General features: G+C 35.0%; 2 protein-coding genes and 1 long non-coding RNA gene across 9 annotated transcripts; 1 reads left to right on the forward strand and 2 right to left on the reverse strand.

Moving 5' to 3' along the window:
• The first annotated feature begins 344 nt into the window (after positions 1 to 344).
• On the forward strand, positions 345 to 2348 carry LOC111878131 (uncharacterized protein At5g49945). The gene is made up of 3 exons (XM_023874641.3): positions 345 to 1531; positions 1619 to 1822; positions 1919 to 2348. Exons 1-3 carry the CDS (start codon positions 449 to 451, stop codon positions 2147 to 2149), a joined length of 1518 nt encoding a protein of 505 aa, XP_023730409.1. The 5' UTR covers positions 345 to 448; the 3' UTR covers positions 2150 to 2348.
• A 2933-nt stretch (positions 2349 to 5281) lies between these two features.
• Positions 5282 to 6975, reverse strand: LOC111878130 (uncharacterized). Of its 3 annotated transcripts, none has more exons than XR_002845628.3 (2): positions 6005 to 6975; positions 5282 to 5503 (listed from the first exon to the last, which is right to left on the reverse strand). It is a non-coding gene; the product is annotated as an uncharacterized LOC111878130 (long non-coding RNA). The 3 variants fall into 3 exon arrangements; XR_006187326.2 differs by having other exon boundaries at positions 5669 to 6975; XR_002845627.3 differs by having other exon boundaries at positions 5665 to 6975.
• Positions 6976 to 11171: 4196 nt separating this feature from the next.
• LOC111878132 (putative F-box/LRR-repeat protein At3g28410) lies at positions 11172 to 13543 on the reverse strand. Of its 5 annotated transcripts, none has more exons than XM_042897986.2 (3): positions 13399 to 13531; positions 13006 to 13120; positions 11172 to 12876 (listed from the first exon to the last, which is right to left on the reverse strand). In XM_042897986.2, exons 2-3 carry the CDS (start codon positions 13016 to 13018, stop codon positions 11291 to 11293), a joined length of 1599 nt encoding a protein of 532 aa, XP_042753920.1. In that variant the 5' UTR covers positions 13019 to 13120; positions 13399 to 13531; the 3' UTR covers positions 11172 to 11290. The 5 variants fall into 5 exon arrangements, with proteins under 5 accessions (XP_042753920.1, XP_023730413.1, XP_023730410.1 ...); XM_023874645.3 differs by lacking the exon at positions 13006 to 13120 and adding an exon at positions 12950 to 13005 and having other exon boundaries at positions 13399 to 13497; XM_023874642.3 differs by lacking the exon at positions 13006 to 13120 and having other exon boundaries at positions 13399 to 13543.
• Positions 13544 to 17015: the final 3472 nt, after the last annotated feature.

Below are 17015 nucleotides of genomic sequence, written 5' to 3' on the forward strand. Positions count from 1 at the left end.
TTGCACACTAAATAGACCCTTTCACAATACGTCGCACACTCCATACTTTCACACTTTCATAGAACATCAAAATGATAGATTATATCCAAATTATGTGAATCCAATGATAAATTATAAATAAGAAATTACCTTAAATATATATAATAACCATCATTCACAAATGAAGTCATTTCCTAATAAAATAAAATAAAATACATCACATCAGTGGAACAAAAATGACTATGGGATCAAAACAAAAACTATCAATGTTATATTAACGAAGCAATCAATAAAATGTTGACAACTTAAAGGACTAAAATATGAATTTGTGAATAGTAATGGGGTATCTCTATATATCATCAGAATTTATTGGTAACTCGTGGTGCGGAACTTTTGTGTCAAGTCACCCAGTTCCCAATTGCATTCTACCATTCCACACTCACATACTCTCTCTCTCCAAGCTCCATCAATGGCGAAGCAACGATCTTCTTCTCTATTCTTCTCTTCACTCTTAACCCCAAGAGGCGACACCCTTCTCTACCTCATCGCTCTCCTCTCGATCTTCTCTCTCATCATCCACCACATCTCCCTCTCCGCCGCTGCTGATTCCCATTTCGAAGGCTTTGACGCCGATGACGAAGTTGAACTCGATGACGACTCTCTTCTTCTCCAATCATCATCACTCTCTGATCTCCCCCGCCGGTCCCCTCCTCCTTCTACCACTTTATCCACCTCTTCTGATCCCGAATCCCACCATGGCCCACCTAACCCACCCTCATCCCAGCCGGCCGATTCCGATCTCGCTACCAAACCCTCAACCCCATCTTCTTCATTTGAGTATTGGGATGAAGATGAGTTCGAGGGCTTCCCTACTGAAATAACACCCCCTGAAGTCTCCAGAATCACTGAACCTACCACACCGGGTGGTTCTGAATCGGCTGCTCCGGAGGATACCGAGAAGATTGCGCAACCGACGTCGGCGAAGAAGAGTATTGGATCGTTTACTATTGAGATAACATGTGTATCAATCTTAATCATATTCGCGATCAATTTTTTCACTGGGAAAAAAGAGAATGAAACCCTAGCCCTAGCTTGGGCGGCTAAATTCGCTACTAATGATTCGATTTTCGAGAAGAATTTTAGTTTGTTGGGTGTGGGAGAAACCGATGACTCTCCATTGTTGTTGAAAGAAGGTCAAAACGTGTTCAAGTTCTACGCCAGTGGGCGTAGGTTTTGTCAAGGATTGTTGGCTACAATGGAGCTGAAGAGCCGCCATGATTTGATAGCAAGGCTGTATAACATGATTGTTCCTTGTAAAGATGAGATCACGTTTGAGGTCTATATGAATGACGATGCAATGGATCATGTGGTTTTTGCTTTGGCTAAGAAGAAAGCTGCAAAAACTATGCAGAAGGAATTGAGAGATCTTCAGAGGTTTGGGAATTTGATGCCTGCACCCACCAATCGGAAATGGGTTGCTGATGAATTGAGTGTCATTACAGAGTCTAAAGAGGTCGCCGGAGATTTGATCACCGAGGCTGTACTTGATCAGGTCAGTGATTATTCCATGTTCTGTATTTGTAATGGTTGTTTACTTGTTTTTACCATTTCATTGGTTCTATTCTATTATCTCCATTAGGTATTTGGTGAAAAAGCATTCCAGAAATTTGGGAAATTGTTCATGTCAATGCATTTCTCTGATCAACATCCAAGTACCCACAGGAAGATCTTGATTTTTAAGTTTGCTCTTCCTGCTGCCGATCAAATGGCTGACATGACACGATTAGTGGCTCTAATTCCCTATTACATTGATTTAATTGGTCGTTACAAACTCAGTTCACAGGTACATTTCTTTTCTTCACACAATAAATATCTGCAAAAAACTCATTCTTCCATCTCTTTTCTTCACAGAATAACATTTTGAAACTGTTGAAAACAGGCTAGATCCAAACCAGAAGCAGCAAGAGCAAAGCTTGCACAAGAAGTATACAAGGAGCTTCAGTATGCAAGACAAGAAGCAATTCAGAGAAAGAAGATAGAGAAGAAGAAGATGATGGAGGAGGCTGAGTCAAAGCTGAATGCTGAAGCTTTACGCAAGAAAGAAGCAAAAGAACGTGCTCGACAGTTGAAGAAAGCAATGCCCAAAATCAAAATGTCACGTGGAGGATAGGAAGAACATATACAGGTCAGTTTGTTACTTGTTAGTTCACTACTCTTTCTTTTTCTATTTTCTAGTTCTTGTTACTTCTTTTATGCTTTTTATAGCTAGAAACATAATAGAATCTGTACGTGGTCACTGCAATGCATTGTACTTTAGTGGTTTGTACTTCTGTTTTCAGTCAGATTAAGCAATTCTACTTGTACCTCTAGTTACTTTTTTGTATTCGTTCAAAAGTCTAAATTGGTTAGTGGAACTTATTGAAAATAAGAAAGGGGAGGGGAAGATTGGATAAATCATTATCATTATCAGCATATTCATGTGGTTATTATTGGACAATGAGTGAGATGGAAAACAGGCAACAAACTATGCCGCTAAGCCTTTTTGTATGGTAAAACTAATTCTTTTGAAGACTACATCTATAAATCTAGGAGATATAATATTGGTATGCGTGATTAGTTGTACTCTGTTAAGAAGCTCCACCGCATCCGACACGAAGAAACCAAACGTATCAAATAATGGTATGAAAGCATATTGATTTTTCATGCACGATTGCTCATGTTTGGTGTCTGTAGCAGTTTTAAAGCAACTTGTCCCACCGTGAAATCCCCAACCCTCAACCCTACAAGAAGTGATACCCATTAAGGTCCAAACATGCGTGTTTCCTTCCAACTCATCCAAAAATCAAAACGTCTACCTGTAAGGTCCACACACGTGTGTGGTTATTGAGTTGATGTTATGTCTTCACATGGTTACTATACTAATTAGTATTACTTCACAAGAAAACATGATGAAAAAAATGTAATTTGTTCATGTTATTGGGATAGTTTAAAGATTAGTTGGTTATAATTAAAAGATGAAATTGCAAGAATGATCCCTGTGTTATTTCACAACTCGTAAGTTTGGTCCAAAAGGTTTAATTTATGCTAGTGGTCTAAAAGTTTGATTTTGTTGCGAGTTTGGTCCAAAAATTTCAAAACTTTTATATAGAAAAATTTGCCCATGTTACTTTTTTTTCCCTTTTTATTAATTACATTACCATTTTTTAATTAGAAAGAAAAGACAAAACTCTCTCTCTCTCTCTCTCTCTCTCTCTCTCTCTCTCTCTCGTTTTCAAAAAAGAACTAACAAAACAACACCTATCGGCAAAATATGAACACCAAGAAAAATATGAACAGTCACCACCATTTGTTGGAACCTTGTCATCTTTTTCCTGGAATGTCACCCTACTTCCTTCTGATTTTTACGAAAAGCAAATACCGTCACCACAACCGGTTGGAAGAAAAGAAAATCAGTGATTTATGTTCGTTGGAGATAACCATTACTAATGTCGACCTTTTTGGATCTTCAAATCCTCCACCTTCGCAAACCCTAGCTCCGATCTATAAACCATCGGCACAATGCGACAATGAAACATGACGAAGACGATAGTTTAGGGTTTTTCGACTTGTTTAGATCTGATACCTCCATGGCGGCGACACTATCTCTCTCTCAACCTCACTAATTGATAGACTCTTGAAGATCTTTGAACTTCACAACTCAATGAAACCGTAAATAGAATAACAAAAAAGGCAACTTAAATGTATTGATAAACACACCAGTCTTTTGAGAGGAAAGGGACTCTCCAAGAAACAATTCTCTTTGAAATTCTTAGCTACTAAAAACAAGGGAATGACAGAGATTAAATACTCTAGAGACATGGGGGGAGGGGACCACAACACAATGAGCCAGAGAACAAGCTCACCCCACTACCAAAAAAAAAAAGCTAACCAATGAAAATAATACAATATCAACAGAAAGATAGATAACACCGTGCCGGTAACCTATTTAATTAGTTGGGTCATGGATATTCTTCTTGGTTTTCTTGCTGTAAACTTGGACAAGTGGGGGCTTATCACTAATTTAGGGTTTTTCGTCTAAGTTCATATCTGTTTGCCGGAGAAGGAGAGAAAAGAAGGCGGCGATGAGCTAGGGTTCGCTGAGGAAGACGACGACTCCCTTTGTCTTCTACAAACACAAGAGGCTCGTCAGAGAAGGAAAGAGACGTCACTGCCTCTCTAAACTCGTTTTCGAGGTAGTGGCAGCGGTTTCCGATGGTGACACCGGTAGTTTTCAGCAAATAGTATAGCGAGAGGTTGAAGATTGAATAAATGTTAAGGGGGTGGGGCATAATTTAGGTTTATATATATATATATATATATATATATATATATATATATATATATATATATATATATATATATATATATATATATATATATATATATATATATATTTGTTTATGATTATTGTAAAATGAATAAAAAATAGAAATGAAAGTAATAAGGGCAAAATTGTCATTATAAAAAAAATTCAAAGCAAATTGAATAAAAATCACAACAAAATCAAATTTTTGGACCACTGGCATGAGCCCAATCTTTTTGGACCAAACTTGCAAGTTTTGACATAACACATGAACCATTCTTGCAGTTTTGTTTACTTAAAAAGAATCATTTGATTTGGAGTCGATTTTAAAGATGCGTCATTAAGTATATCATAGTTTTTATGCAATATTGGTCTCAAAATATTTTCTTTTGTAAATTTGGTCATTGTCTGAACTATCCTCTACAGATTTGGCTCTTTTTTCAGATTGTATTAAGTTTATGGATGTGTTTTCTATTGACTTAATGGACTTGACAGACAAAGAACTTAATTTGAAAACTTAACGAGTTATGCTAGAAAACTTGGTTTGTAACCCTTTATGTATTTAACCCTTTTTCCCCTTCTAATTTTTCTCACATTAAAAAAGATGAAAATTATTAAATTAATAAATATTGTGAGATTTGTTTCTTGGAATTTAAGTAAATGATTATTTATCTTGTTTCCATGGTTGTTTCGATGGTTTATTCGGGACAAAACTTTAAAATTGGTCCTTATGGTTTGTAAAAATATGTGGGATAAGATCAAAAAAAATTTCCAACTTACATGGATTGTCCAAAATAAAAAATTTCAATTTTATCATTTTCATTTTTTTTTACATTTTGCTTTCATTATCTTATTATTTAAATATCTATAAGATAAAGAAAAGGCCCACCCCACCCTCCCCCACCATATCCCCCCCCCCCCCCCCCCCCTTCTCCTACACATACACACATTGCAGAAAAATAGATACCAACAAAATCTGCTCATCATCGAAAACTAGTACAATCGAAAACTACTTTCGATCCATCATCTTGAAGCACCAAAGAAACAGAACGAAGGATATCAGACCCCATCAAATTCCATCTTCAATTCATCTTCACTGAATTAATCGAAACTCAACTTCAATCTACAAAAAGTTAAGTCATTTAATGAAACGAAACTCATTTGCCCGACCATCTTATGTACCTGAAACAGTATTTTGAAGGGAAAATGGGTAAACACAAAGCTTAGTGAATTTCACACATATACAGTATCATATCATATAATCCTTAGCCCTATGTACATTGATACAAACGATATCAACATACAACCACGTATGCATGTTAAAGAATGAATAAGAAACATACATACTCCTACTGGAGCACACTGGCTAGGTCCGACCCCCCATTGCTTTGTACGTCGAGCCCTTGGGACACATTGGCTAAGTCCGCTCCCCCATACCCGAACCCATTGGGACACATTGGCTAAGTCTGCTCCCCCCTTGCTTTGTACGTCGAGCCTTTAGGACACATTGGCTACGCCCGATCCCCACTTGGATGTACCAAGTCCTACCATGCATAATCCTCAATACTTAAGGGAAACCACTAGACTCTACCTCGCCTAGTACTACTCGCATAAACAACACATAGTACACACAGGGTAACATAAAAAAATATATAATACAACACAGTGTAGTGAGAAACTCACCTCAATTAGCAAGACCAATCTCCAAACGTAGCCCAGGGCTCACTCACACTGGGTCACCCTTCAATCCTCTTTAACAATAACAATCAAGGTTATAAATGGCTAACCTTTCACTGAAAACATGTAACTAAACTACTAGGTTTAATTTCTAGATTTTAACCCAAAACAACAGCTTGTTCAATACTTGTCAACCCCCCCCCCCCCCCCACACACACACACACACAAAAACCCATCTAAACCAGGTTATGAAACCATGATCATGAAGTTCAGGTTAATACCTTTTTCAGGGACTAGTTACACGCGCTCAACTTTCGGCCAAAACAATGAAATAAAATAGACTCACATACAAACTTTGGGTACTAATTTCGACAAGGAACATCTCTAGTATTAGTTATGATGCTTATAAAGTAGGACATAACAATGGATTTTTCAGAAAGATAAAACTAGGGTTGGAGTTCAATCCACTAAACCCATTAAGTCCCAAATTTGATTAAGACCTTCCACGTCTGTAACACATCATCCCTAGGTCCCATAGGACTTTTCCAAGAAATGAGTAAGAAATCAAACCTAGGTTGTTGAGATTGAAAGCTCCATACAAACCTTGCACCTAAAACGACTTCGACAACAACCCTAAAACTTCTGCCATGATCGACGATATGTAACTCTATCTCTAGACCTTGGAATTGAAATTCCAACGGTCAAAACTTCAATATATCTCTTGGAAAGCCTCACGCCAAATTTCTCGATGATCCAACGATTCAATCTCCGGGGATCGTCCAAGTACTGTTGAAAGGTCTTCAAAAATGGGAATTCCAAGCAATATGGTTATTAAGGTTAAGTTGTGTTTAAGGGTCCTTAAGTGGCTGAACAATTCGGTCCTAAGGCCCCCAATTCAACCCAAACCCTTTCTCATTAGGTCCCTAGGTTTGAAACAATATCTCCATTGCCCCTCTTTGCAATATTCTTACTTTTAAGTCCCCAATTCTCATTTTGATTCCTCATAGTTCCAACTATTATCGATTTGACCATCAAGTACTTATAATTTTATTTCATACTCCCCTCATACTTAGTCTTGAAATATTAAATTAACTATTAAAATTCAAAGATCCGAATTTATAACCCCACACTTTAATTTTATGACCCATAATTATAACTATTTGAATTAAATGGAAATTGGGGTGTTAAAACACTCCCCACTTGAATCATACTTCGTCCTCAAAGTCTCTGTGAATTTCATTGTCAATGAACAACTTTAGATAATGCGTCCACATCTCCGCTTCTAGCTCTTAAGTCCATTCAAATCCCTTCTGGTGTTGCCACTGGACTTTTCAGGAGAACACTATAAAGGAAATAGAAAGTGCCTGTTATTTTATTCATTTTCAAATCTAACCCTTGGTAGAATTGTATACCAAGGAATGCTCCAAGGGCTACTTTGCAATCCTTGTCACAAGGGAGAGAAGTAATAGGACCAGAATTTATGATATTGGCCGGTGATCTACAAAGGCCTATTATGAAAGGTGAAGGTCGTTCTGGTGCTACATGACCTATTAATTTTTTTTAGGACCAAGGTCAATCATCACTTTGTTTTCAATTTCAACTTCAATTATAGTCACATTACATGTTACCTTTCCGCAAAGTTCTTTCCATAAAGGAAATTCTTTTTAGACTATAGGTGCGACATCTTCTACAATTATAACATCCACTTCGGATTCATTCGAGATAAAGGGAAGGGTGCTCTTCAAAAAGTGATGAAGTATGAGATTAAATAGTTAAAACAAGAAAAGTTTGAAGGGTTCAAGTAATTAAGCTCTTTGGACATAGATAGAATTTGAAAGGATGTTAATAAAGGAGATATTTCAAAAGTTTGGAATGCGGAAACAATAAATGATATAGCTTTTGGAGATATCGAGGCGTTTGAGAAAGTACAAATGAAAAGTTTTTCCTTGGTTGATTCTATAGAAGATAGACTAGATTTACCATTCAACCCGATGACATTCAAACTCAAGTAGTTCCAAGTGAAGACATACAAGGTAGGTTTGGAAAATTTTTAACGAACCAAATATTCGATTTCATGTTGTTTTGGGAAAATTTGAAGACGAAGTGTGGACAACCAAAAAGATTGTGAAGATAACTCACTCGAAAAATATGTTCATTTCGAATAAACTCTTAAGATCATGAGAAATAATAAAGTGTCGGAGTTTAGTATTGCAGATTTCCCCACGATCAATCCGAATGATTTTGTGGTTTTGTTGAAGTTGTGTGCAATTCATAAAAAATACATTTTTGTCATCAACCAAAACATCTTCCATGTTGGCTATCAAACATATAAGGTCTTTTATGAAGATCTATTGTGTTAATAGCTTTGACTCACTTCAAATTGGCAAAAGAATTTGAGATGTCATGTAATACGATGTTGGATGATTTTTCGTAGTACGAGGATGGTGAGATTGTGACTAAGCCATGGGAAATTATTTATTTGATGAAGGAGGTATTGGGTACTTTTTGGTTATTTTTTACAATGTAGGGGTTATTAGGTGATCAATATGGAGAGGGAGCTCTACATACTTGAATCAATATGCCAATTGTGATGATGACACCGTAATGAAGAAGTCGAGAAATAGAAGAATTTGGCACCGTAAATCATATATGCGACAATAGAAGGAATACAAGTAAATCTATAGATTTGTGGTTCCGATTCCTTTGAACCAAGCCTAAAGCCTGTAACGAAATAAGAGACAAACACATAACATAGGATCGGACCCGACAACCTTTATTCGTACCGGTTGGTATCGGTTCCGATTTGGTTTTTTGGTCCAAACACACATCTCCACTTAAAAGTGTTTATCACCGGTGTCAAATCAGAATAATCTAATAACCACATTAAATAAGCCATCCATAACACCCGCTTAAAACATACAAACTTGTTTGGTGGATAAATCCAACTCAGCTTGACCTTTTCCTATTTCTTGTCAATATGGTTATGTCATAACAAAATCTTCAATTTCATTAGGTGGATCGGTATGGGTTTCTGGAAGGAATATGACATTTCGATTTCCGGAGGGAATTAACCAATAAGTAGAAGCATCGGTTTACACTAAAAATAGGTATCAAATCATGTTTAGGATGTGCTTTTAATGTCACAACAAAATCTTAACTTTCTAAAGTTGGGGATGTGTTTTTAATGTTAAAAACTTGCATTTGATTCACAATCCAGTTTTTATTCTAATAGAGAATTTTTTATCAGGAGGCATGTGATTATTTATATAAAAGTATTTGTATTTAGCATAGTAGCCCATGTTGGTGTATTATGGTTTGGCCTTTCGCCCCTCATATATTCAGCCCATCGCTTTGTATCTATATATTCTAATGCAATACATTCTAATGCAGTACATGGAAGGTGTAAAGTGGAAAGTGAAAACCACTAGAACGTCACTTTTATTCAAAAACAAAAAATCTACCCTAATAAATAAAAATGATTTTGTCATATGTCATTCTCTCATTCAATTTGCCACATATCATTTTGTCATAATTTAGAGATATATTTATTTTGCACTTGTCATTTATTTCATTTTTCATTTCTAATATATTATTAATTAGTTTCCATAAATTAAACTTATCATAATGAAATTAATTTTAAATTTTAAATTTTAAATTTCAATTTCAATTTCAAATAAATTTACAGTGTAAACCTTTGTATTTAATGTTTTGTTATAATTAACCTGTTTAGTATACGAGTCTGATAACTAAATAATAATTTTAATTTATTTATTTTTTACATGTTTTTTTTTCATAATTTTTATTTATTTCAAATTTCGAATTCAAATAAACTTCTCATTTAATCGTTTCTATTTAACATTTTGTTTTAATCAACCCGTATAATATACGGGTTTCACAACTAGTATATATAATCTACTTCCTCTACTTCCTATCTAATAAAAAATTTATTTCGGGTGCCACATGACATCTCATCAACCTAGAATTTTACAAAGTAAAATATCCATTTTGCCCTTCTACTCTTAATAAAAATTTTACATTTAAATTATCTTCCGTTTATACCCCCTTGATTTTCCTTGTTTTCATTTTTACCTCCTTTACTTGCTCACTAATTTTACTAATCTAAATGATGTTAGGTATTGACTCCCATATTCAAAATTGATATGGTAACTGGTTTGTAGGGCAAAATAATAATAATAATAATAATAATAATAATAATAATAATAATAATAATAATAATAATAATAATAAATAATGAATAAATGACCGTTAACCAAAAGATGATTGGGGTTAAATTACTGAAAAGGGAACCCAAGGCTTTCATTGATCTAAAAGTCTATGACTTCATAATCATTCATCACAAGAATAACCAAGTCTACGTCTAACGCTTAAATTATAAAATTTAAGGTTTTATCATTTATGGGTAATATGTTATTCATAATAAACAAAATCGTAATCTAAATCGATATTTATTATTGTGTGTAATATGTTATTATAAATAGAAAAATACAATGTGTGGATATTCGTAAAAGAGAATATTTAAGTAATAAAATCATTTAAAAAAGTGATATACTGTGTGTTTAACACTAATAAAAAAGATATGGTGTCATCCAAATCATGAAAGATTAAACCAAATTTTTGATTAATCATTACAATTTGAAATTGTCAATAGTGTTTTTGTTTCTCAACCGTGATTTCCATGGGTGTTTAACTAGCAACCAAATAAATGAAAATTGGAAGTTAAACTTTTCTTTGGTTTATCCCATAACCGATTAAGCCGATTAAACAAAGTAATTACTGTTAGTTTAGAAATGTCTAAAAAACGATTGAACCAAATCAAATAAATCAAACTGATTAAACAAAACTCCAGATAACCCTCTACTCATAAAGGGCAATGTTTAAGCGAAGGCTATTACCACTCAAAATACCACAAACTAACAAATGAAACAGACTCACATTGGCATCCAATTCTGTTTGAATCAGTCGAAATAACATGAAGTGATACCTGAGATAGCATGGCAACCTAAATATTAGTTAAGATAAATATATGAAAACGTCATATATGTTTTTAAGTATGTAACAGATTTAATTTGCAATGGTCACGTCCAAAGCTTGACACGTCCAAAGCTTGACAGGCTTATCAATGGCTGTAACATGTTTGGCTACAAATAACAAATGTAGTAGTAATATATAGGGTCGATTAAATGGGATCGAGTAATTACTAGCATTCACAATTATATGTCTAGATATGTCTGCGACAAATAGTATGTATAATACGAAAAATAGTAATTAGCCTTAGCACCAGTTTAGATTGAAGTACAAATAGACATCAGGAGTGGACCCATCTAGAAAGCTTCTATGGGAATTTGTTAGGGTCTCCCATTTTTGATCAAGAGGCTGTTTTATTTGAACATGTTTTAGGTAATGAGGCCAATACACGATTCCAGTAGTGGTGGTCTTCTTTTCCAAGACCTCCCTAAGCATGAGTCTGCAAAAGTGATTGTTGTGATTGAAGTGATCATCTGGCTTTGCATATACGCACTTGGGATGACAAATCTCAAAGAATGCATCGAAAAATGGGGATTGTTCCCACATGCATTCATCCTCAGTCGTTTGAAACCTTAGTTCTTGCACGTTCGTTGCAGGAGGAAACATGAGCCTTGTTCTTAGATCATCTATATCGATGTTGACGTCAAGTGGCGAATTAAACTGTATATCAAGGTCACACTTGTGTGATAAGCTGAGTGCTTCCCTCATATTAAGAAAAAAAGAAGCATCAACAAGACGTTCAATTCCGAGTGAAACCCTGAGTTGCTTGAGAGACGAGACTGGAAACGAGAGACTAGGCAATGTTTCGCCACTCAAGTCGAAAATTAATAATTTTGGAGCATGTACTTGTAAGTCGATAAGGGTGTGTGGGCACGAATGCAACACCAATCTCTTGATGGAAGAAGATGTGAAATGAAAGGTCCCCAACTTCCAATATGTCAGCCCAAGTGTCAAACTCACGAGAAAAGGAAATCCCGATTTGATCATGTCCAGACACGTGTTGTCCGTTATCACATCACCTAACATTAATCGTCTCACCTTGCGCATTGATATTGAATGGGAGTTTAATGGCTCAATTACAAGAGGAAAATGTGATTGAAAAACATCAAGTCGATAGTAGCTAAACACACCAAGTTTTGGGACATCACTGATTTCCAAAGCAGTAGAGTTTTCATATAGACTAACGAAAGATATGTTTAGTTCGTAAAGACGAGGAAGGTTTTTAATCTTGATGGTCTTGAACCCCTCACAGGAATGTAAAAGTTCTATCTTCTCAAGCAAGCGACAAGACAACAATATGTGATGAAGTGCCTCTTCACTTATGCTCACGCCTTCCAAGTGCAGTTCTCGTAGGGATGACACACACTTGATCACAGGATTCGTCATTGTCATCCAAACAGAATTGGGATGGATCCTCGGTGCTGAAACTCTTATCTTGTTTAGATTCTCACTTGCCAATATCTCATCTGGCAACCTAAAAGAGGCACCCCAAAGTAAGAGCGAGAGGGAAATCTCTTTGAGACAAGTTTTGGTGGCCACATGCCCGATCCATTTTTCAGCTTGTGAAGCTGACTCCTGATTCTCAATGTCGATCTTAAGGTCAAACTTTTTGATTGGTGTGTTGTCACGGTGATACCTTACCAGAGTGCGCTCCACGTCCACCAACTTCATGCTCTTTCCTCTTCCAACATCGAACCTGAGGTTGGGGAAGGTAGACCAGGCGTGTAGCCAAGACTTGGACAACACGCTTGTTTGGGCCGCTTCTTTTACTGTCAACCGGGATTGTATATTCTGCATCAACTCCACAACATCTTCTACTTCTCGCCTCATCTCTTCAAACAAATAACAATCAAATGTACACACTTTAACGCCAAACAAACAATTTACAATACTATAAACCCATACCTAAAAAATTGTATATCAAACCAAAAACAGCACATTTAATTGCATATTGCGGGAACCTGTAGGATACATGCAAAGGAGGAGTGACAAACAGGTTTAAGGGTTTGGTCTATATGTTTGGCTGCACAACTGCTACTCAAATATGGTAAAACCCAGTCATTCGTCAATTCCACCCTACAAGATAGCTTTAACTCTCTTCAAAACCACAAAAAGTTTGATAATTTATCTTGGTAGCGCACACAAAGATCGACAGATAACCAGAATTCAGAACTTATTAAAAAAACAATCATGAAAATTTCGAGTTTTGTTGCTGTAGTTTACGCCTCAATTATTCATCTGGAGGATTTACACGCACCGGCCGGAGATTGATTGAAAAGGCGCAGCCCTGCCGCCCCCCTAGCCTACCTACTCTGGAGCAGACAACAAGATGCAAAACAAATAGGAGGATTTACCTGATAACAAAAATGGAGAGACAATCGGCAGCACCAGCGGTTTCGTCGATGGTGATTGGTGACTAGTATTCATGATCTAGGGTTCATATTCTATTTACAGTTAGATTTTTTTAGATTTTCTTTCGTAAACGTCTCATATTTCGGGAATATTAACATTTTAGTCCCATAAAAATGAATAAAAAAGCTCAGAAAATTAGTTAAATTAAAGGTAAATTTCATTATAGCCCAATCAACTATCGTTATTTATTCGATTTGGTCATTAAATTTTTTTTTTTGCACAATAGGTCATTAAACTTGTAACTTATCTGTCTATTAAGTCACTTTCGTTAGTTTTTAACATATCCTCCGTTAACCAACTATTATAAATTACACGAATGGTCTCTATAATTTCAATTTCTTTCGAGGTTGGTCCCACACCAACACACTTCATCACTGACATAATCACCGTTGAAATCCAGCAACCACCACCCTTCACTTCGGACAACACCGTTAACCATTATTCTAACATACAATCATTCACAAAATATATATATGTTCAGAATCAACATTGAATGAAAGTGTAACAATATCTATTTTCTAAATAAGAAATTAATTACCAATAAGATATTTATGAGTTAATTTTTTCTTCCAGAGAATACATTAATACTCCTTACCTTCACAAAGTATATATTTGACATGCTTATTTGAATTGGATTATCCGAATGAAATTATTATACCATGCAACACTAAATGCAGTTCACTAACTACCAACATATATATTTTTATATGCGACAAGAACCTCATATTAAAAACTGGTTATTTTTTATGCAACTATTTCACCAAATAATATTAAATGCAGTTTTCAAACTTCTATGATGACCCTTTTTAGTGATCTAGCATATTTTTGATCGATTTAAGAGATTTAAGTGGTTGAAGTTTCTACCAAATATATCATATTTATACTAAAATCGATCGGTAAACTAAACTCTAAATAAAAAATCATGGGGTTGCTCAAGGTGAACGTTGGTGTGTGCTGGAAGTGAACGGTGGTGGTGCAGGTGATGAATGATGCTGGTAAATGACCAACCACAAAAGAAATTGAAACCATAGGGACCATTGTTGTAAATTATAATAACTGTTTAACGGAGGATCTGTTAAAACTAACGAAAGTGACTTAATACACATGTAAGTTGTAAGTTTAATGACATATTGAGCAAAACAAATATTTTAGTGACCAAATCGGATAAATAACGGTAGCTGATTGGGCTATAGTGACATTTACCATAAATTAAACAAATTTTCCCTTTGTTCGGTGACCTTTTCTCAGTCAGTGTCACACAATGAAGTCGCCTTAAGTGGCTTATATGGAAGTTGAGTCATTAAACGAGAGCTCGGTGAAGTTATATTTAACAAATTAGATGTAAGACCCATGTATTACACGAGTTAATTAAAAAAAATATAGAGGTTTAAATATTTAAGAACTTTGGATTTATAAGAAAATAAGAAAAATAATGAATTATAAAAACTGATTTTTTTTAATCTTTTAAATAAATAAAAAAATTAACTAATGGGCCTAGATTTGGAAATTTTGAAATAAAAAAGGTAAGTCCATTAATAAAATTAATATTCATTTATTACTACTTTTATTGTAATTATTACATTAAAATATTATGTGAAATTTATTAAAATAGAAAAACCCATAAAATGACATGTGGAAAAGAAATTAATTAAAAATAACCATAAAATGACATTTGGCAAATTGAATGAGTAATGCATCTAGCAAATTTTTTTTTCCATTTATTAGAGTAGATTTATACTCTTAGTTATATCGTTTATTTTGTCGTTATTTGTTTATTGTGGATATATTACCTTTAAGTAATTCTAGCAACTAATATAAGAACTCATATAAGAACGTTGGTAGTAACTATTTAATCTACCAGTTTATCATTGTGCGAAATTTTTATTTCATGTATTTCTGGGGAGTTTAGAAGTCCTACGTTAAAATGTAACATCCAAAAAATACAGGTCAACAATTTCATTTTTAATTAAGTTATTACATAAAACCAAAGTGTGAATAATCAAAATATAACATTATCAAACCATATCAGAGTATAATCCCAATGATATCGTGTGCAGAAAACATAGTGTGATGCGTTGCGACCAAGCCGGCTCATTTTCTTTGAAACAAAGTACCTGAAACCAAAAATGTAAACCGTAAGTACAAAGCTTAGTGAGTCCCCCCATCATACCACATACCACATAACACCATCGGTATCTCTCAACCGGTGACTGCCATCATGTGACATCCCCAATTTTCACGGCCAGAAAATACCGATTTTGTTTATGCTTTAGAAAAATCAGAGTACTTCCTTTCATAAAAAGGTTGCGGAATTTGTTCCCAGAAAAACATGGTAAATACGTTATTAAAACATTTTCGAAGAAACGTATTTATTTCATTTTAAAACGTTTGGGATGTCATCGTTAATATATAAACATAAGCATAAACAGAACTTACAATTATTTACACTAGTGATCTACATCTCTTTAAATCTCTCAGTGTAATGTCACTTCACTTCGTCACCTATGATATACATAAACTGAGTGGGTCAGGTTGGGAAACCTAGTGAGTACATAGGGTTTTCAACCCACAATAATATAATTATTATGTTTAAACAATCAAACAATCAGCTCAATTACCCATTCCCCATTATCTTCTTTACTCTTAAGGATTTAACCTAAGAGTCATCTATCCTGCATTCATTTATTCCAAAGTCCCTTACTTCTAGGGTCATAGGACTGACACTAAATCCATAGTTGTCAATGTTCGTTCGTAAAGCACTAATTCCATAGCTGCTATAGTCTACTCATCGGGTACTAAATCCATAGCTACTAGTGTTCATCTAATAGGTACTAAGTCCATAGCTACCAATTCCTAACAGGTACTAAATCCATAGCTACCGGTTCCTAACAGGTACTAAATCCATAGCTACCAGCGTCTAACTAATAGGTACTAAGTCCATAGCTACCGGTGTTCGTCCTATAGGCACTAAGTCTATAGCTGCCAATGTATACTCTCATCACCTTATATCTCTCATCGTTCATCTACCCATATCATACCCAACATATTCGTATATATAAAATACGTTTACAGTTTAAATCATTTAAAACATGTATAAAACGTTCATCCAGCATAGACAACAAGTATTCAGACAATAAGCACACATAGCACGTAGTTTATATAAAATACTTCATATCTATGTGTAAGATGAAATGGACTATGCACTCACCTGAGTAGGTGGCGACTCATCACTCGGACAGCGCTTCGATACTATCAAAACGATATTCCTTCGATAAAACCTAGTACCAATACCACTAGGGTTTAGTCTAACGATAACCGCGACAAATTAATTAGTCTGACTATTATTAAGCATTAATAACGCTCAATATAACTCATAATAATAGCCCAAATAATTATTTTAAGGACCTAATAACATTTCTATAATTATTTGAAAGCTATATTAAAAATTGCATAAACGTAGCACACTTACAGCGAATTTTATCGAAAACTGGAACTTAATTGGAGCAGCGTTTCAAAACCGAAAAACTCCTTTTTCTCGGGACTCCGGGAGCCTCGGGGC

Source organism: Lactuca sativa, chromosome 9, assembly GCF_002870075.4.
Source record: "Lactuca sativa cultivar Salinas chromosome 9, Lsat_Salinas_v11, whole genome shotgun sequence".
Taxonomy (NCBI): Eukaryota; Viridiplantae; Streptophyta; class Magnoliopsida; order Asterales; family Asteraceae; genus Lactuca; species Lactuca sativa.